Consider the following 21,702-nt stretch of genomic DNA (forward strand, 5'->3'; position numbering starts at 1 on the left):
TTCTTGTCAGGAAATGTACAAGGAACTGTATGATGCATGTGAACCAAAGCAAAAAAAGACAGAGATGGAGCAAACAATAAAGTTTAGTTAGTCGAAACTGATTGTGATAATGTCCATGGTTGAATTTGGATCAATTAGGGGCTGGCAGATGTGCAGAATCATGGTTGACCCCAGGGCTTAAAGAATACAATCCAATTTTCCTCAACAAATGTAATACCATTAGGCTGGATAAAAACAGACAACTCAGAAGGGAGGAGTCTTTTAAAAGCCAGTTGGGGGGGATAAGGCTGAGAGAGAGACGGAGCAGTTGCTCAGAGGAGAGAGACAATACCCACAAGGGTTTGGAAATAGAGAAACCTAAAGACTGTAAAGTTAGTGATACAAAAGAAAGTCAAACTTTTCAGAAAATGAGGGCCTGAGAGGATAGAAAAAACGGGGAGAAAAAGAATAAACAACCTCACCTGATCACTGCAAGGGAGATACTGAATCTACTGTGGCCAAAAAGGAGAGGGGAGCTGACAAACACTGGCAAACGACACCGTTGAGTTTGTAGAGTTGCAGCTTATACAGAACTACAGCACCGTGAGAAAAACTTTTTGGACTTAACTCTAAACCAACTCAAAACAAGTGAAGATAAAAAAGAGAATTTGTCCAGCACTACTCTGAAGCTGATTGAGATCTGTCATTGGGATTATGAGGATCTTCAATAGGAACATTCGCCTTCAGGACGTCACCGTTCTGTACTTCACTGCCCTGGCTGCTCTGATGGTCATCTTGGTGGCTTCGTACCAGGCACCCACCAATGCTGTCGACGTGTCCAGCCTTAAATCAACCCCCTCTAGCCCTCTCCCGCCTCTCCCCATGCCCTTCCGTGTGCCCCTTGACCCACGGGGGGAGCTCCAGCTGGCCTGGAACATCAGCTACGCCAACCAGGAGATTTACATGGCATTGAAGGTTGCTCAGATCAGATACGGCGTGGTCTTGGGGATGTCTGACCGCGGGGAGCTCACCAACGCTGACCTGGTGGTGCTGTGGGACTCTGGGACTAAGAGCTACTTTGGGGTAAGCAAGGATGGGATGTGTGTTATCTGTATAATTTGTCTTTCAACTGACTAGACTTTAAAGAATTTGTTTTGAATTTATAAAAGTCCTGACTGACACAAGGCGTACCTCTAAAAATATATGGATGTCAAGCAGATCTCTAAACAGAAGGAATAAAAAAGTCTCACTGTCTTAAAATTTTTTCTCTATGTTCACCTGTCAAATTCATAACTGCACAGGAATTACATGAAAGTCTTTAAAGAGTGGAGGTTTCCCTCTTTCTTATGTTCCTCATCTGTCTGTGGTCCCCGGGGCGTGAGATTGGTGTTTTTGCACAAGGAGCCAGCGGACGGCTTGCTTCATGATCACACAGTCACAAAGGATGTTATCGGCCCCTGCTAATTGGAAATCACTCAAACTGCACTAATAGCTAAAGTTCATCAGGGAATCATTAGCAGATATTAGCATATCAAAATTGAATCCTGTGCTGATTAAGATGTGTAAAATGCTTAATTTTCATTATGCCACAAATGCCTTTTTAACAATCCAACTCTGATTTCTTTTTCTGAAAATTGTTGATTTTTTTTCCTTTTCTGGAAAAAAAGACATTTATCTTGCTATTAAAATCCCATTTACCTTCCTTTTCATTTGTATTTCTGTCCATTGTTTTAATATCCTAATAGAGTTTCTGTGGAAATATTAATGAGAAACAGTAAGCAGAGTGAATACTAATTCCCTGCAGTTAAAAAATTATCCAGTAGTAATTCCGATTCTTCGTCTCTGGGAAAACCTTGTCTATCTTCTTTGTCCGGGTGTTATATTCTTAATATAAAACCTGAGACTGTATCCACCAACATATGATTGATTGGGAAAAGTTGGTATATAAATGAGATGAAAGACATTGGTACCTTTAGGAACCGGTTTCTACAGGATTAGCTTCAAGTTAGAATAATCTACACAACCCTGGAGAAAGCCATTAACAAATAAGGAATTAACCTATTTGCTTCTTAGGGTGTTTTATTTCACCACAATGACCTGCCTGCTACAGTTCAGAGAGAAGGATAAGTTAAATGTCAGGCTATGAGTTGAATAAAGCACAGGGACATACTTCTTTAGTCCAACGTCTTCTCTAATGCAATATTGTGTATAACATCAATATCTTTTTTTTTCCTAAGGCAAATTACTTCACAATGCAGAGCTCACAGCTTGAGGCAATGCACTCAGTGTTAAGTAACCCCCTCATCAATACCTACAAATAAGGACATTTTAAACTTAGTCAATATATAAATTTAACATTATTGCAATTATTTCCATCATTACATTGAACATTATTAAAGAACATTACACCACAAACTAAATTCCTCTATAAGTCTACTGCAAGGCCCACAGGAAAAAAATAGTTAGAGATTAAAAGTTATAAGGGATTGATATTAAAAGGCTGCATTCAGACTCTGTAACAGTTCCACTGGTGGATCTTTTTTAAATCTTATTTCCATTATGTTTGAGCTCTGCTGAAGTGTCTCATACATATTTAGTTGTTTTCATCAGAAAAAACATAAAAAAGCAGAGAATTTCCACTTATTTCATATTTGCAGGTACTACACACATATTTATGAGAAAAGGGCAGACTCTCAATTTAGATGCAAGTTGCTGTTGCCTATCTCCTCTACTGAAAAGTATTACCTTAATTTCAATCAGCTATTACCATTTGTTTATTTTGCAATGTCTAGTTATTGAGAAAGACATCATGTCTTCCTGGCTTCCTGTAGCAGATCTGTCACCATGGTAATGGGTAATGGAGTTCACAGAATAAACAGTATAAATTGCATTACTATTTCCTTTAATGCTGACTGACAGCCTTGGGATAGAAAAGGCATTTTTTTTAAAAGAAAAACTGGGCAGAATGGGCAGTGCAAGCTTTATTGACTTATTCAGCAGAGATAAAACACAGGAAAGAAATCTCTGCTGTGATTCAATCTGAGGTCGGAGGGAGCAAGCTGGACTCCAGAGGCCCCAGACACAAACACACTCACACACTAGGGCTGTTTCTCACTGACAGGTTAGATCAGTGAGGAAAGAAACTACCTCTGGGATCAATCCTCATAGACAATTAATATGATGAAAAAAGGATATTTTTGAATTTGGGCAAATGATTTGTTTGCAGTTTGTGCATTTTAGTGCTTCATAAGAAAATAACTAAATTTGATGCACATATTTTTATGAGCAAAAACCCTGCAGAAGGGAGGATATCATGCTATACATTAATATGAACAGTAGCTTTGACCTTTGCATTCATCTCTTATCAATTTCAGGCTTGTTTCCCTTCAGTTACCCAAATCCCAGTGTAGCACATTCCTGCTGTTAAAATTCTAACCAACATAATGTAACACTCATATCATTGTAAAGTATTTTCTTGTTAAATTGATCTCGCCCATGCTATCCGATTCTCCTTCTCCCCTTGTTCCATCTGTTTCTCTTCCCTCAGGAGGGCCAAATTTCCAGCAGAAGAAAGGTCACTGCTGTGCTACAGTCCTCTCTCTCTCTCTCTCTCAAACGTGAACACACACACGCACGCACACGCGTAGACACACACACACACACACACACACACACGCACACTTTTTTTTTCTCTCTTTGTTCTCTAGTTGTGAACACATTCATGGATATATACTGTACAATATTTCTAGAGATACTCAATAGAAACTAAAGTAAAACATGAGACATTCTGATCATTTCTAGGGAACAAATACCACAAATACAAAAAATATTAAGATGGTGCAGGTTTTTTCAGGTCTATCTCAAAACAATAATCACATGCAGATATGTAGACTGAAGCTGTTTTAGGTCACAATAATTGTCCCTACTAAAGTAAGAGATGGGGACAAAGTTCATGGTCCATGTGTTGTGTAAAAATACATCCTATATTTTAGCTGAAAATGAGGCTTCAGAATCTTTACTTAGACAAATCAAGTGGGAATCTTTCACTAAGAAATTCCCTCTTTGTGTTACTATCCTTCCATGTTCAGAAAAGAAGAACTTGTTACAACTTTTTTTTTTAAATCAAATAGTCACAATAAGACTCTGCTGAGGTCTACCAAGTGTATTCTCCACACAGGCATGTAACACACATAATACATACTGCATACTGCCCACAGTTTATTTTAGATGTTTATTTTAGATGTGCGTGTGTGTGTGTGTGTGTGTGTGTGTGTGTGTGTGTATATATATATATATATATATATATATATATACACACACATATACATATACTGTGTTTATTCTCAAAATTGTTGGCTTCAAAATGTTTGCAGTTTGTGCAGAACAGTTATATAAGAGGGACAGAGAGGGAGACAGAAATAAAGAGAGAGATCTCAGGTGCTATTCTGGACAGATATGAATGTGAGAAATATAACAGAAACAGATAGACTGAGCTGTTGCAAAGCCTCCTGGCAGAGAATTAGAATCATCTACACTTGGTTAAGAGGGTTTCACAACACGGACTGCCACACTAATTTCTTTCTATTAACTGTATCATAATCCACTGTCAAACAAACTGCTAAAACTGTATAAATTTGTGTTAATTTTAAAATAAACAAACAATAGGGACATTATTTAAGTTCTGGTTGGTGACATGTATTTGATCAGTGACATTCTAGTGCAGAGCTCTCCTTTGTTTCCCAATAACCATTCACCTTCAAACATTTTTCTGCATAATTAAACTACTGGTCACATTTTTTCTTTTACCATGGTATAATTTTTATTTAGATACAAAATTATAAAATTTATATTTGAACTTACTCTCAGTCTGTTTTGCATGGATACACAGAATGCCTGAAACTTATTCAGTAATGGTTTAATAATGAGGTTCACAACCAGCTCTGCTACACCCACCGACACTCTCCATATCTACCTATTTTTATAATGGAAATGAGCCGTCTTTCTTAACTTTCACTTAAAAACATCAAGACAAGCCAAAAAATAATATTATTCCACTTTATGTGATGAATGAAACAGAACAATGTGCTACTCGGTTGTGTCTATTTGGTGTTTATTATGTGTATAAATTGTGTGTCTTTTTCTTTAGGATGCTTGGAGCGACAGTGAGGGTCACGTTTCATTGGACAGCCAGCAGGACTATAAGTTGATTGAAGCCAAACAGAAAACTGATGGATTCTACCTGCTCTTCAAAAGACCATTCAGTACCTGTGATCCCAGAGACTACCTCATTGAGGTGTGTGGAATCTTTGCTTCACACTGTGTGTGTGTGTGTGTGTGTGTGTGTGTGTGTGTGTACACGTCAGGGGAGGAGAATGTGTGAGTTGTTGGGCATCTGTCTCAAGCTTTTTGTAAGTTTTGCTATAGCTACAATGCTAGCATTAGCATTAACAGCTATTTATTTACTTGTCTAGAAGAAATGTTGTGAGTTCAGCATCAAACTTCATTCCTTCCTTGAAGCGTTGTCTCCAGCGGTGGAAAGCAACGCCAATCTTAACTCTGGTCTCTATCATGTCTTTTCTTCTACTGAAGTTAGCACGCTGGCCGGCTAGCCCCTGCTCGTCTCGTCACTACCCGACAGCAACTCTGTAGCCTCCAACCTGCGCTGAAGACGTCGTACTGCTCAGAGGGCGTATTATAACCGATTACAACCACTTGTATTGTAAACAACAATGGCCGAAGCTGTTGTCGAGCCAAAATCACCACCACTTGCTTCCGGCAACAAATAACGTTTGGCGGCAGAAAAAACGTAGCCTTCTAACGTAAAAAATTCCACTTTTTTATTGATTTAATTTGATTTTTTTAGCATCATTAGCTTACAAAAAATAACAAATAATGGCAACAAGTTATTCTAACTACTAAAAGACACACAGTTGATATAGATGTTACAGCTATTCACTTTGTTCATCTTGAGCTGTGTAAACTGCTGGAGCAAACACGTCACTGGACCTGAAGAATCCTAAAGATGATGCCAGACATCCTTCAAGGAGGTAACTCTTGTTTTATTTTAACATCACTGGCTAAGGCATCAGGTGGTTCTCCCATTTTGTTGGTTATTAATCTGTCTTTGTCTTATTAGTCACCTTTGCACTGCACTTGAAGGGTGCTATGCAAATAACAGTTGACTGATTTCTGCATTTATGTTACCCCTCTATTCTACTCATGTAAAGGACAAGCACATTTTATTTTATTTGTCGCATATGGCCTCAAGTCGAAAAAAAAAAAAACGTCTGTCAGTGAGGAAAGGACTGATCTTGACAGTTAACAGGTGGCGAGAAGAAGATGGGGATATGGTGGGAAAGATGCTTGAGTGCATGCATGTGTGTAGCTTTAACAGGGACATAGTGTATTTGCGTGTGTGCGTGAGAGTGCCCATGTGTGAGTGGGAAGGTGTGTGTTTTTATCGCTGTATTTGGTGCGTTTAAAAAAAGTAATGGGACTGATCATGGAGAGCTCACGGTTACAGGTGTGGACATAAAATGCTCAGAAAGTTGGGATGGTTGGCACAATTCCCACTGAAGCATTCATTATTGTGATTATGGTTTCCATGGAACCACATTTGACTGCTAGGTTGCAGACACAAAACCAATGAACATTACTATGACAACATAATGAAAAGTTCCCTTTATTTGCCTTAGTAGTCATTTCAGCCAAATAATAATCATGAGAGACTATTAATTTATAATACACAGCCCTGCTGTTTATGTCTTTCTTTGTAGCCATCTAAAATCCTTTCTTTCCTTATTGTTTTGATTGATCAGGACGGGACTGTGCACGTCATCTATGGCTTCTTGGATCAACGACTTGCCTCGCTGGAGCAGCTGAACCTGTCCCGGATCCACACAGGGATACAGAGAGTGCTGATGCTGCGCCCTGACACGCCGTCACCCACCCTTCCGCCAGATGTGCAGACGCTGGATGTTGTGGCACCAAATGTCATCATACCAAGTCAAGAGACCACTTACTGGTGCTTCATCCAGAAGCTGCCTGAAAACATGCCCAAGAGCCACATTGTTATGGTGTGAATGCCTCTAAATATAGAAACACTTAACATAGAGTTTACTTACACACAGTGGAGTGGGTGTTTCAGATGGAGATCCCGCACAGGCAGCTATTACTGCTCCTTGTTTGCCAGCTGGGCCAAATACAACATGGGCTGTATTGTCATGGTTAGAAAGGCAAAACATAAATCAAAGAAAATGGAAAACACATAACAGACATGTCACCTCACATCCTTATATTTTTTACTGAGGAACATTAATGTGATGAAATGTGAACAGATCCCGTACAAAACATACAGTAGGATAGGATATTTAATGGCAATGGCATTTTAAATGGCAAATTTTTATCGACACATCTGTCTGAGGAGGGAAAACTGCCAGTTTTGGTGGTAAAAAACATCTTTCTCTTTTTTCACTTATTTCTTTCTTTTTTTCTCTCTCTCGCCCTCTCTCTCTGTGTTTCTGTCAGTATGAGTCAGTGATAACTCCAGGTAACGAAGCCATTGTGCATCACATAGAGGTGTTTGAATGCTCCCCGGATGTCCGTGACGTTCCAGAGTACAGCGGCTCCTGTGATGACAAGATGAAGCCGGGCAAGCTCAACTTCTGCCGCCATGTGCTAGCTGCATGGGCTATGGGTGCTGAGGTATGATGGGAAACAGACACCCACACACATCCTCTTACTTTTACCTTTGTGGGGACTCTCCACTGACTGTATTCACTGTTCCATTTAAAATTAAAGGCTCAAACTAGTTAAATCATGAAAAATAGAGGAGCACACACCCAAGTTTTTTAACAAACATAACAGGTGTCTAATTGAAAGCAAGAGTTGGAATGAAGCCTGATTTTGGTCCTGTGCTTGAATCTATTATAAGAGATAAACAAAAACTCCTACAAGAGTAATATCCAAGCCTAGAACTGCGAGCAAAAAACCTTGCAAAGAGGATCCCACATGCAGCACAAGTCTATTAAGAGCTCGGAGACAGTCTGTGTGTGGGAGGCAAATATTCACAAACTTGCTTACATGGACACTCAAGTACACACATGAACATGAATGAATTCACATATGCATGCACACTGGTGGGGTAACAATGCACAAAATGTTTCATTATGGCTGCATTCTTTTTGCAGCTTTCAGACACTTAGGAACTAAACCTGAAACTTAACCACAGGCCAATACACATTTATTCCTTGCAGTGTACAGAGGGCTATAAATTAAAATTCTATATAATTGAACAGTTAATTGAACAGAATACTGGAAAAGTATGAACATTTTGATTTATTTAATGTTTATTTGTATAGGGACAAGATACAGTATAGAATGAACCAATGCCACATAACACAGCATTTATTAGCCTAAGCTAATTAGCAATTCCCACTCCTAGATCGTTTGCCCCCACCCGCTGATACAACTCATTCATCGTCATCAGTTACAATGATAAACACGTGGTTACGGTTGTTTACAGTTTGGTTTGGTTTTCAGCACAAAAATTACTTGGTTATGTTTTGGGCTTAAATAAGTAGTTTGTTAAGGTTAGAGGACCTTCGTTGTCACGGTTACCATAATAAACATACAACTCTACAACAGCATCATCTGAATTCCTCCTTTGCTCTTGTCATGTACTACAGCCGCCTGACAATAAAATGTAACTATGGGCCGTAATAAGCTCCTTGAACAGACGACCTATGGGGTCGCCTTTTAGGGGAGGACAGTTTCAAACAAGTGTGTTGCAGTTTTAGGCTCCCAACTGAAATGTTCAGTGCAGAAGGGCACCTGTTTACTTTTTGTGAACTGGCCAGACAACTAGTCATTCAGTCAGTCATCTATCAGGCATTAAATCACCCAACTTACATACTATGGCTACCATCCAGCTGGCTGACCAAGCAAGCAAGCAGCCTGCTAGTCACATAAAGCAGAGAGGACAGGGAACCGTGAGCCTGTCACCATATTTCTCTGCTCTGCTCCCCACTGTATCACAGCCAGCACGGCCCCACTCTGATTGGATTATCTGCCAGCCAAACAAAAACAAGCAGGATGCCTTCTGTGAGCTGTGAGCTGTGAAGACAAGATTAGGTGGGAAATATTCAGGCCTCTTTCATCACCTCTTAATAGTGTTGTTTCATTCTCCCCGGCACCGCGTCAGAAGGGAAACGTGACTTTGCAAAAACACAAAACATGGGAGCAAGAGAAAAATAAAGAGTAGAGGAAGTTTGAAAGAGGAAAAAGAAACAATAACGTACCACACTGTCAGAGACAGCAGCACCAGAGGAAAAGAAATACATGTTTGTGTGTGTCTATGTGTGTCTATGTGTGCGGGAGACAGCAAATCTCTAAGGATTTCACCATAACACATTAGAGTAAGATTAAATAAAACAATTTCTTTCTTCCATTACGAACTGTATCAGCAGACGTGGCTAAAGGTTGGCCTCTCTCAGAAACAGGTGAAGACACAGATGATGAATCAGGATTAAATCAAGATTTCTTTATGACAGCATGGAGGTTTGATGCCCAGGGGGCGAGAGGTGACTCGAGAATTATTTTCTTGCTGTGATAAGAAGAATACTTCAGAATCCGAGGCGTGAAAGAGGAGGGGGGGAGAAAATATACCTCACAAGTTCACAAGCGGCATCCCAGAGGGCGCGTCCATGCGAGAATACAACCTGTCTCGGTGTAGAAATAATCGATAGACATGCTTTTTGAGCCTGCTCATAGATCCCCCAAAAGGCCTCGAAGAGAGAATTAGATTAGATTAGATTAGATTAGATTCAACTTTAATGAACTTTAATCTTAAAGAATGTGAAGGTTCACAATGAGGAACACAGTCGATGCAAAGACTATGTGTTAATGATCAGTTTTCTGTATCATGATCGGTTTTAAAAGCTCCCTTTCAGTCTTACGATCTGTTGCTGTTACAATTTAAAATTCTGTGGGTGGTTTGGAGCTCGTGAGTTGGCAACTTGTTATTTTTAGAGCTAGGCTATTTATTATCTCTGCAGTTGGGGCAAGAAGGTGAATAAGACATGATGTAATAATGATTTCTTAGACATATCGCTTTGATAGAAGATCACATCTTAAAGAGGACATCAAAAGGACTGGTTTGAAGTGGATTGCAGAAGCCTGCAATTGATATTTTAAGACATCCTACTGAGTGTGAAAGGAAACTTTCTCTTCTGGAAGTTTTTAGAAACACTTGTCAAGACTTTAGAGAGGAGAGAGTATGGCTTTTCAACACTTAACTGGAACATGTTAGCACAGGGTGACCTTTTTTGTCATGCTCTGACAATGTCGGCCTTCAACAGAATGAGAGAATGAACAAGGATATAAAAAAAAAAAAAAGTTTTCTTTTTGTTTTTTCTTAAGCTCCATCCTAACCATTTGAGAGATTTGAATGTGTTTTGCCTTTGGACACTCGCCCCTTTAAAGTCCCAGGTTGTGATTACACTTTGGTTCCTTTCACTATAACACTGTCAAAGTCCATAAGTGGCTTCCCCGCTCTGAAATGTACGACTTCTTCTCTAATACAAAGCCTATCAGAACATAACAACAAAGCACACGCTGTGCATATTGTGAGGATATTAAATCTAAAAAAGCTTTTTACTCAACATCATCTGTGAATTATGTGAAGACTCTTTGCTACAACTTCAAAGCAGCTCTGCATAAATGAGAGGAATAATGAATCATGTGTGTGGTGAATATGTGTGTGTGTGTGTGTGTGTGTGTGTGTTTGCTTGCAGGCTTTTTACTATCCTCCTGATGCAGGGCTGCCTATGGGTGGACCAGGATCCTCAAGGTTCCTTCGCCTAGAGGTCCATTACCACAACCCTCTCCTTATATCTGGTACATACAGTACATATTTAAGCACACAGGCTCATACACTCTGTCTTCAGATCACTCTTTCTCACACACACACACGCGGAAGCAGCAGGATTGTCTGTATCTTGCTCTAGGAGCCCGAGGCTTATCTTCAACAGAGCGATTCATTTAAAATTTTCCAGATATACCTTTTGATCTCGCCTGTAAAAGTCACTACAGACTTTGCTTTTCTTATCCCGATCTGACCTTACAATACGCTTAACGCCTACATTACCATCTTCTAATTCTCAGCACATCTTTCTGGTTTTGGAGTTGTTTTCTGTTAAGATTTTATATATCCTCTTATGTCTTCCTTCAAAGTTTCCTGTGGTTGAACAGAGATGGAGCTAAGGTCTCACTAACTTACCTTTAGGCCACCAGCTCACCTCCTTGATTTGAACTTTTAAACCCAAAAATCACCTCTTAGCATCTTGTTTTTTTTTCCTTAGTAGGCTTAAAAACTGTAATGCTGTTTTTGCTGGTCTATGCAAGATAAATGCCAGATGATTCAAAATGTTGCAGAATGTGTGCTGACCAGGAGCAGATGGAGAGCACATACTACAAACTCATTACACCTGTGAAATTTTTTTGTGATCCTATAATCCTCTCCTCTCTTTCTACTGTAATTCTCCCCTCAGAAATCTTAAATTTGTTGCTCTAGGAGACAAAGAGCACCCAAAATAAACTCTGTAACCTGGTTTAGTGAAAAATAATTCTGGCTCCTGTGTGTTTGTATGATCTACTAGTAAACAGACTGTATATTACATATTTGATATTTACATGCAGGCCGCCATGACGCATCAGGGATACGGTTGCACTACACCCCCAGCCTGAGGCGATACGATGCAGGGATCATGGAGTTGGGCCTTGTTTATACTCCTATCATGGCTATCCCACCCAAACAACAAACCTTCTACCTCACCGGGTACTGCACCTCCAAGTGTACCCAGACTGTATGTATATAAAATCTCCATCATTTACCACATTATTTATGGTTCAAATGTTAACAATGCAAGGCGGATATGTCAGCTAGGCGCCGCATATTTTACATTTTTTGTCTTTAGAGCGCAAAAGTCTGGGTTGGAGCTTGACCTAAAAAAAAAAAAAAAAATTCTGTTTCTCTGTTTGTCCGTTTGTTTTGTCGATGTAGGCTTTGCCTTCAGGAGGAATCTATATATTTGCATCCCAGCTGCACACCCACCTGGCAGGGCATGGGGTGAGGACAGTTTTGGTGAGGGGAGGCAAAGAGCTGGAGGTGGTACAGGAGGACCAGCACTTCAGTACACACTACCAGGTGAGCAGGGCTCGGTTTACCCAGAGGAGCTCAGTGCAGAGATCTAACTTTGTGCATTGTATCTTACAGGCTATTGTATTAGATCAGATAAAAGTGAGTTTTACCTCACATCACACTGAGCTGTGCGCCACTGGGACAAAGATTATCCTCAAAAAATAACTGAGAAATGAAAACTAACTCTGGCCTCATGGAATGATATTTCTGCTTCTACCACACCATGGAAAATAAAAACCTTTCCATTACAATAAAGTCTTATTACAGTCTTTTGCAGTGGGTGATCTACAGTATATTAGCTCTACATAAGCAGAATATTACAAGAGAATGCTTGATGGTCAGAGGTGTACTTGTCACAAACAAATGTGTGTTATATTATTTATGACTTGGGCAAAGGGAGTGGCATTTACGTGTGCCCATTGTTTCCTGTCAAAGACATAATTAATTAATTTCAGTCCTTAGAAAGGCTTAAGATTTCCCTACAGCAGCTGGGCGCTGTTGTTTTTAACAAATGTTACTCAAACAGGAGTAATTGGTGCATTTGTTGGGGACTATTTTCCATGGTGGACTGATACACATGTGGACTTCTAGCGGGACAAAATAAACTACAGAGCCCCTGTTCATCGTAATGAGGTAACATGTCAGCCGTGAGTGTGGCTCATTGATGGGTTTTTAATAATAGTTTTTGGCTGATAGAAGCACAGCGGGATAGGAGTCTTTTCATGGGGTTTGTTGTCATATTTGTATCACCGTGTTTCTCCCTTTGACTTACATACCTCACTTTGGTCTCTTTGGTTAAAAAAGCAGGGAGCAGTTTAAATAAAACAAATGCCTGAAATCTTGTATATATATGACCTTTTTGTGTGACTGTGACTGAACACTTACCAAGTTAGACTACCATGGATTCCCTGAGTTTTTCCTGACTTCAACTTGCTGACATGCCTGTATTTTATAGAGTTATAGTGAGGCCCATACAAATCCTGGATTTAGACCTGATCACAGTATAATCTCCAACCACAAGGCAAAAACCCTTGTGTCCATCAACATCAAAACTGACAAACAACAACATTAACATTGTTGAGAGACGGCAGCTGACATCTGTTGTGTTTTATTTATCCGCAATATCCTGAGGCAGGTACATGCAAAGACGTGCACACGCGCACGCACGCACACACGCATGCACTCGCACACGCACACACACACACACAGAGGAGAGGGACATCTGCTAGATTGCCTGATAAAATCTCCAGCTGCTGTTGATGTCAGACTAATCTGAGTGTACCTGTGTGCTGTTGCTTGAAACCCTGCAGCCTCATTAGGGCATATGAAGACTTTATCAAACCTTTCCCAGCAAAGATAATAGGCCTTTTCACACACACAGCTAATGAACGCTGCCCCCAAGGAAAGCATCAAGCGCAACCGGTGTTTTATCTTGCCGTGTCTGAAATAAATGTATTTTACACAAAGTGTCCAATTATGCACACAATTTAGATGCTAGAGAGGGAAATGCGTTGTAGAAATACAGTATATCTGGAGGTAACAAGGAACTCCATTCTGACTTTTGAGAAACTGGAATAACAAATCACTGCCAGTAGGTTCTCATGACTTCACAGGTTACAGCCTCAGGTATAGTGTTTTCATGTCCAAATATATGTGAAGAAGAACCCAGGAATCCTGAAAATGAAAGTTGGGTGTATTTTCCTTTTAATACACTGTATTTGTTTCTGTCTTCTTTCTTATAGACGATCCGAGTTCTGAGAAAAATGGTGAATGTTTTACCCGTGAGTATAAAGTCGACAACACTATGAAAGGCAATGACTATTTGATGGTTTCATTTTCCACTGTGCAGATTTTACATTAGGACAAGAATGGAAGTTTTACTATTCTGCAAGCTCAGCCAACTACTCCTGAATGGTAGGGCCCCAGATGATTTTTTTTCCTCCCTTCGCATTCAGAGTATTGAATTAGACACTTCGCTGCTGAATAAGGTGTTTAAATGGTGTGAAAATAGGGACAGGCGGTGAAATCAGTGCCGTGATGGGAAATTCCCCAGAGAACGGTCAAGACAAAACCGTAGCAGCTGAGCAACATTCTGTTTAACAGCAAACTGGCCATTGGCTCTTTTAAATAATTAATTTTCTTAAATTATCTTCAGCTTCTTTTTTAATCTTACAATATGGTGACAACTGCTGGTATGTTTCGGCTTGATCCTGCAGGGCGACGTCCTCATAACAAAGTGTACTTATAACACAGAAGATAGGAGCAAGCCTACGGTGGTGAGCAAAACACTATCAATATACAGAACTATTTTTATATTGCTTTTATATTATAAATTCACCTTGAGCACTGTCAACAACAGAATAACCTTGAGTATTGCCTTCTTTGTCCTCTTTCCTCCCTCCATCTTCAAACTCACCGTATTTTCTTCATTCTCATAATCCCTCTGACCCCACCCTCCCGTTCACCCTTTCCCATCTCACACCAAACCTCCTCGTCTCCTCAGGGAGGTTTCGGTATCATGGAGGAAATGTGTGTCAACTACATTCACTACTACCCTCGGACTCAGCTGGAGCTCTGCAAAAGCCACGTTGACCCTGGATACCTGCAGAAATACTTTAATTTCATTAACAGGTAGCACACACACTGCCCCCACCACCACCACCACCACCACCTCCCACCCCCGCCTCTCTCTAAAATCATTTACTTGTTCCTCTTGTCCTTCATTTTCTCTTGTTCATTTAGCATCTTCCTCTCCATCTCCCGTGTGACTAAGCAATTTTTCTTTTCCGCATTCATCCCTCCCCCTCTATCCTCCGCTCCCAAGGACCAAAGTGGTGATTGCTTCTTTTAATCTCAAGAACCAGATGCTTTGTCCTATTAAAGTGAAACTGTGTCGTCCTAACGCCATTTCTTGCTTTGCTCTTTCTTTTTTCCAATCTCTTCCTCCTTTCTCAATCTCACTCTGCCTCCTCTCTTTTATCGACTTTCCTTCAACCTCCCTCTCCTCACTCCATCCCATCCTCCCTCCAGGTTCCAGGGAAATGATCAGTGTGTGTGCGGTGAGGTTAGTGTGACGGAGCAGTATTCTCAGTTACAGTGGGACATGTTCACTGGAGAAGTGCTGGACTCCCTGTATAACACAGCCCCCATCTCCATGCACTGCAACCAGTCGAGTGCACGCCTCTTTCCTGTAAGTCCCAAATCACACACACACACACACACACACTACAATAGACTGCCAAGCCACCAATTAAACCAGTTCAAAAACGGACATCAGTTGGACAGGAGTCAGACAAGCTGAACAGACATCTTTTTAACTTGTAATACAAACACAAACACACACACACACACACACACACACACAGGATGCTTGGATCAGAGCGTATTAATTAAATACAGTTCCAAACTATGTATAGGCCTTGATCAAGATTTTTGACAGAAAAAAGCTTCTCCTTGACGTGTAACATCAGTTGTACATGCAAGTACATACACTAAGGACAAATACAGCTATGTTACACAGATCCCAGTGTTCACAAGACAAGAGTTATAATATGCCCTGTAGTTGAATGAGACTGATGCTACAGTCACTCAGTAGCTAGCTAGCTAGCTGGTTAGCATGCTAACTTCAGTAGAAGAAAGTGACAGAAATAGAAGCAAAACAAGAGGGTTGCTTTCCTTTGCTGGACACAGCTCTTGGTGAGTAAAGGAATAAAGTTTGATGCTGAACTTGTAACATTAAGTAAACAGCTGTTAATGCTAACGTTGGCTCTGTAGCAATAGCAAAACTTACAAATAGGTCCTGTAAAGTTTGTGGGGGAAAAAAACATTGTCAGCTATTATTTGTTAAGACTGTAACACTTAAAAAAACATTTTAATTCACAGCGAACTAGCAACATAAGCAAACACTCCAGCAGCTGTCATCACATTTTAATTAAATATTGCTAAATCCAGATTCGTTTACAGAAAAATGTGATCATCACCTTTTTTCTAAATGACCAAACCAGTGAAAAAAGAACAGATAAGACCCTATCATTTTTACTAAGAAGCTGATTGAGAAAATAGGTTTTCAAGGCCTTTAAGCTCAACATCAGTGGGTGGCCTTTAAATAAACTGAAATGCGTACCATTAATGGTGCCACCACTGGAGGGCATTTTAAAGACAACTGTTTTCAAGATATTTTGAGGGAATCCATCATGCGTGAAATAAACTCAAAGTAATGCAGCAGTCCAGCTTGTAACTGTTCTCACAGTTTTAGTCTTTGTTGCTCCAATACTCCACATAAAGGGCTGTAGTTAGTTTGGCACTTGAAAACTTTGCAAGGGATGATGAGCAATGCAGAAACTGTAGACAGACAAAAAAAGTGAAGTTTAAGCAACAAAGGTAAGAGGCAAAACAAATTGTGAAGTTCAACCAAGACTACTTAAAGCTGAATTCAACAACCCGAAGCCACAGCCTCACAGCAAGCAGCCACCTACTCTCTCACTACAGAGAGGTGATGGCATTTTACTTCAGTAGCCTCATCTAACTGAAGCCCACCATCTGCTCAGGTAAGTAGAGGGTGAACTAGAGAGGCACAAAGAATATGCAATAACAAATAAAGCAACAATATGAGATTTCTTAGCTAGTGATGACATTTAAAATTAGCTATGAGCACACACACACACACACACACACACACACACACACGCACACACACAAACAAAAGTACACAAAGTTGACTTTCCCTCCCTCACTTGACTGTCTCGTCACTCGACTGTCTCGTCACTCCAAGACCTGATGATGCAGACCTGTTTTCACTTTCACTGAATGAGCAGATAATCTGCATCACCATCGCCACCAATCAGAAAAAAATACACAATAGGTCACTACAATAAAAGTTTAGTGGAACATAAATAAAACTACACAATGTAAGCAAGCTTGCATTCTGTTGTCAGTGTAACTGTGTGATGGAATAAGTGATTTACTGGCAAAACCATAAAAAAAAAAAAAAAAAAGAAAGACCACAGAATAAGTGTCCTTGAGTGTATTTTTTGAAGATGCACAATGTTTGATCCATTGTTCAGTGACAACTATGTAATTACCTCAATAAAATGTGCTGTCTAGATATCAAGGACAGCACCTGTTTTGTCATTTTTAGGACCCAACAACAACACATCTCATGTCTAAAACATCATATACATTTGTTTCTCCAGGGAGAGTGGGACAATCAGCCTGTACCAGTGGTGACCGCCGTGCTTGAAAAGCCTCGCTACCCCTGTGAAGGAGGAGCTGTACCCACCAGCCAACCCCTTACACCCCCAGTCTGAGGCCTGGCAGCACCTAACCTGGGGCAAGTTAAAGAAGCTCCTGTGACTTGGCAGAGTTTCATGGTTTCATCTATATGTTCGGGGACAGATGACATCTTGTTTTTTTGACGTCTGCTGTAAATTATATGTGTGTATAAACATCCCACTGTCTGTGTTATTATTAGCAGACACAAGTTAATAAAAAGTCATAATCACATGTCAAGTGTCAATGCAAAGATTTGGGACAGGCACGCAACAAACAAAAATAAGCGCAAAAAGCAAATTGGTGCTATGGACAAAAGTGTTGTGAAGCCTTGCTGTTGGCCATTAACATCTGTTGCATTACTTGAAAAGTAAATGATTATGGTTTTACAACTCCTTCATATTTATTGTGTTCTGTTTTATTCCCCACGATTCTGTTGATAATGACTAAACCATTATTAAAATGTGATTATTATGTTATTTGGTGAATAATTGTAGTCTGTAATAAACACTAATGAATAACTTGGGTCGTATTCATATACAAATATATAAAAAACTCATTTTAATTCATAACTTTTATCAGCGTAATTGACCACTGTAATCTACACTCTCTTTGGCTACATACCGCTGTGTGTCCTTGCATCATTTTTTTGTGTTAAATAATAAATGTCACAAAAATTTTGGCAGTTAAAAAGGCTTTTATTAATACATGAATCACTTTGGACAGAATAAATGAATCTAGCTTAACATTAAATTTATGATTTGACTGGTCATTACGTCCTCCCTCTGACTGATCATTCCTGTTGTTTGAAAAAACATTAGACAACAATAACAAGGATGCACAATTTAAAAAAAAAAAAAGGACCATATTTAAAAGCTCAGCAATGAGAAATTAATAATTTTTGGCACTTCACCTGCTTTTATTGTCACCAAAGCATTAATTTTTTTGCAATATTCACATCACACTCTGGGAAGATGAGAAGTTATATAAACTGTATTAGGAAAAACCTCTGGGTTCATTGTGGTAGAGGACCAGTAGTGATAGTGTTTATCAGCCTGTTTCACATTTCCCATATAAATCTTGTTATTAACCTAAGCTACTCCTGAGAACAACAATTTCAATGATTAATGGCCTTCTGGGCAGAATCAATGAATCATTCCGCATTAGTAAACATTTTGTGTTGAACGTGCAGCAACACACATCTGAGAGGCAAGTAGTGGTTATGCACGCGAATGCCCTCCTTTACTCCTTTACTTTTTTTTGGCTGCTGGTCACATAGTGTGTGCAATGAGCTTTGGTTTTTGGTTTGGCCTAAACCGCGCTCATGCAAGTGGATGTAAACATAGGTGGAAAATATAATCCATAATCAAATTATATGTTAAGTGTCATTAAACAGAAACTACATTTTTTAGTCGACTTATAAACAAAGAATTAACAAAACATCTTTAATTACTTCACATACCAGCACCTGCCTTTAAGGCATTAATCAGTTAACAAGTTATTAAACTAGTGATTTCTTTATTTGCTGTCGCACTTTTTCCTTATTTCAGCCCCAGAAATATCGATGCAAACCACGTGCTTCCTAGCTAGCAAACCTGTTAGCAGTTTTTATGTATATTTACACACACGCACCCCCACATACAGTAAACCTTAAAAGGCACAATAAATTCCAAATATAAAGACACTCTGCACAATTCATATTTGAGATTTTCCACAGTATTATTACACGAGTCCTACAGTACAGCCCTACTATATTACTCGCTACTCCATAGCACTAAGTTCATGTTTTGAAATTATTCATTAATGAGGCTTGGGCTGTTTTCAATGCACTTCCTGCAGTAACTTCACAGTTACTCATAGAAAACAAAGAGAGGCGATAATGCCCCCTGAACTGCTTTACTGTGAAGCAGATGCACAAAATGTTGACTTTGATTTAACAACACAAGACAAATGGGAGCTCTTAAGCATACAAACTGTAAGCAGATAGCCTCATTAAAGAACAATGTATCGGTTAAAAAACTAACAAAGAAAAAAAAAAAAAACACGAAGCAAAACTAAGAGCATTGAGTTTGCAAACAGCGGCAACAGCAGATTAAAACTGCAGAGCAGAGCGATACGGGGACGGATCAGGAAAACAGGGGGGTTGTATCTGTTAACAGCAGCTTTCTGATAACTGTTGTCTTTTTCTGTCACTCTTCTTCAGCACTGTTTTGTCCCCGGCTGCTACACTGTGCCTCGGGGTGTTTCTTTCTTGCTTTCCCTCCAACTCTGATAAACACTCAGGCTGTCTGCCTCAGATTTAGATACGACATGAGCAAGTAAAACTCTGTTTAGTCATTATTATCAGCACAAACATCAGTCACTGTAATCTGACTCTAACTGCCTGTGGGGCGGCTGTGTAGTTTGAGAATACTTGTGTTCCCCAATACAGCAGTGTATGGCCTCATAGGATAAATAAGAAATGAAATATTACAGCACTACATTATTATAAACTATACCGTGCTTGAAGGACAAGATCAGAATTAACGACCTGAGTCTATTAACAGCCTGTTTCTACACAGAGGCCCTGGCCACTAATTGAGAATTTATGGAATCGTCTTTGAGTAAAAACACACATGCACCTGTAATGGTGACTTTCAGCGCTGTTAGCAGTGCTTTAGTTACAGAGGCAACAGCTGTCTGATCTTCGTTTAAAATATTACCAGCACACCTAGAACCATGGTCGTGAATCACTGTTATACAAGCTGCTAGCTCTTCATTAAGACTTGTTTGATTACTAGAAATAGTAAGAGAGATTTACTTCTTGAATTTGTCTTCATACTAATACCACTCACACTCGAGCATTCACAAGAGTACACAGTTACTCTCAAAATCCAGGGCGGGCATAAAAATGTGGAGCCGAGACCTTGAAGCACAACAAAAACAAATCATTTTCAGCACCTCTTTGAAATCTTGATATAGATTTTAGACCATGCATAAAAGGCTAAATTTTACAATGAGCATATGCACCGTCACATGCACTTCAGTTCTATTAAATCACAGATATAATCCGAATTAAATTACTAACATTTGAGATACCTAGTATTTGACAGAGAGGTAAAGACTAAACCAGATGCACCTGCATGTAGAAAAAAAAAATCTGTTGCACCTCTCTCTCTCATTCTCCAACCAGACTGTGCTTGCTTTAGTTTTTACATTTGTGGTCCTTCTCAAGCATAGATGCCCTTGACTCTTTTATTCTCAGGATCAAATGGAGATTTGAGGTGGGCCTTGGCCTTGTACGTCACTCCCATCCTCTCCAGGGTAAACTCGCCGCTCTTTATGAAATCAGCACTCACCTGATAAGGAAAGGGAGAGAGAGATGAGGTTAAAAAAAAATAAAAAGGCAAGAAAAAAACAAAACAAAACAGAGGGAGATAAAGAAGAAAAGCTGAGAGGAGGGAATTTAAATTTTGTTAGATCAGGAGACGGTTGGTAATTAAAACGGAGAGAAAACGAGATGACCCTTTAATCCACACGCTCTTTTGTGTTCCCAACTGGCACAGCAATCAAGAACGGACAATTTCACTGCGTTCATATTATAAGGAGAAGTCAGAGAACTCAGCAGTTATAAAACACTGAAAGCAATTTATTCACTCATGAGTCAACATCAGCTCCCTCGTAACACAGGGAGCTAATTTTCACTGACTGACTCCCTTTTCCCTCCCGCAGCTCTCAAAGAGGACTGTCACTCTGTCTGTCTTTCACACACACACACACACCACACACACACACACACACACACACACACAACTCTCTCTTTCATCACTTCATCACCACTTAGTTTTTACTATTTCCATGTTGAAGGCTTTAAAGGGAACAGCACTGTAGTCAAAGACTCTAACCAACTGACAACCTTATTCAGGAACAAAGCTGCTGTCATTCCACCTTAAAACATCTACAGCCTTATGACATGACAGCAAAGACACGCCAGCAAGGACATTGACACCCTTGTCTCGGTATATATGGACAACCACTTTATACACTGCAATGATGTAAGACCAAAGTCCAGTTAAGATCCAGATTTACTTGAATCTGGCTGTATGTCTGTTTTTAATGGAAACCCTGCAGGATGCTGCTACTGTCACTGTCATCTTGTGAGAAACACATTGATATTGGGTTTCTAAAGTTCATTCGATATATAAATCCCAACATGATGAAATGTCAGCGTGCCTATTCATTTTAACCAAAAGAAAATCCGTTACAAATCATGAACA

General features: G+C 39.7%; 2 protein-coding genes across 2 annotated transcripts in view; one reads left to right on the forward strand and one right to left on the reverse strand.

Annotated features, from left to right (window-relative positions):
• Positions 1–328: 328 nt before the first annotated feature.
• Positions 329–17,893, forward strand: dbh (dopamine beta-hydroxylase). The gene is made up of 12 exons (XM_022768438.1): positions 329–1,062; positions 5,126–5,272; positions 6,798–7,055; positions 7,507–7,683; positions 10,773–10,875; positions 11,677–11,843; positions 12,041–12,184; positions 13,921–13,959; positions 14,395–14,454; positions 14,682–14,809; positions 15,209–15,368; positions 17,371–17,893. Exons 1-12 carry the CDS (start codon positions 694–696, stop codon positions 17,482–17,484), a joined length of 1,866 nt encoding a protein of 621 aa, XP_022624159.1. The 5' UTR covers positions 329–693; the 3' UTR covers positions 17,485–17,893.
• Positions 17,894–18,040: 147 nt separating this feature from the next.
• The window catches only part of sardh (sarcosine dehydrogenase), a 42,479-nt gene continuing 38,817 nt past the window's right edge, over positions 18,041–21,702 (reverse strand). Inside the window, exon 22 of the mRNA XM_022768440.1 lies at positions 18,041–20,784. Coding sequence (XP_022624161.1) covers positions 20,656–20,784 — 129 coding nt within the window. The 3' untranslated portion in view covers positions 18,041–20,655. The remainder of the gene's footprint in view (positions 20,785–21,702) is intronic.

This window comes from Seriola dumerili, unplaced genomic scaffold, assembly GCF_002260705.1.
Source record: "Seriola dumerili isolate Sdu_G_001 unplaced genomic scaffold, Sdu_1.0 BDQW01001601.1, whole genome shotgun sequence".
NCBI lineage: Eukaryota > Metazoa > Chordata > Actinopteri > Carangiformes > Carangidae > Seriola > Seriola dumerili.

What these genes read in the sequence shown, in the direction of transcription:
- dbh (XM_022768438.1), top strand. Translation starts at nt 694, where the DNA reads ATGAGGATCTTCAATAGGAACATTCGCCTTCAGGACGTCACCGTTCTG. An exon ending in CATGGGCTATGGGTGCTGAG is followed by an intron (nt 7,684 to 10,772) that starts GTATGATGGGAA and finishes GTTTGCTTGCAG; the next exon opens with GCTTTTTACTATCCTCCTGA. An exon ending in ACTTCAGTACACACTACCAG is followed by an intron (nt 12,185 to 13,920) that starts GTGAGCAGGGCT and finishes TCTTTCTTATAG; the next exon opens with ACGATCCGAGTTCTGAGAAA.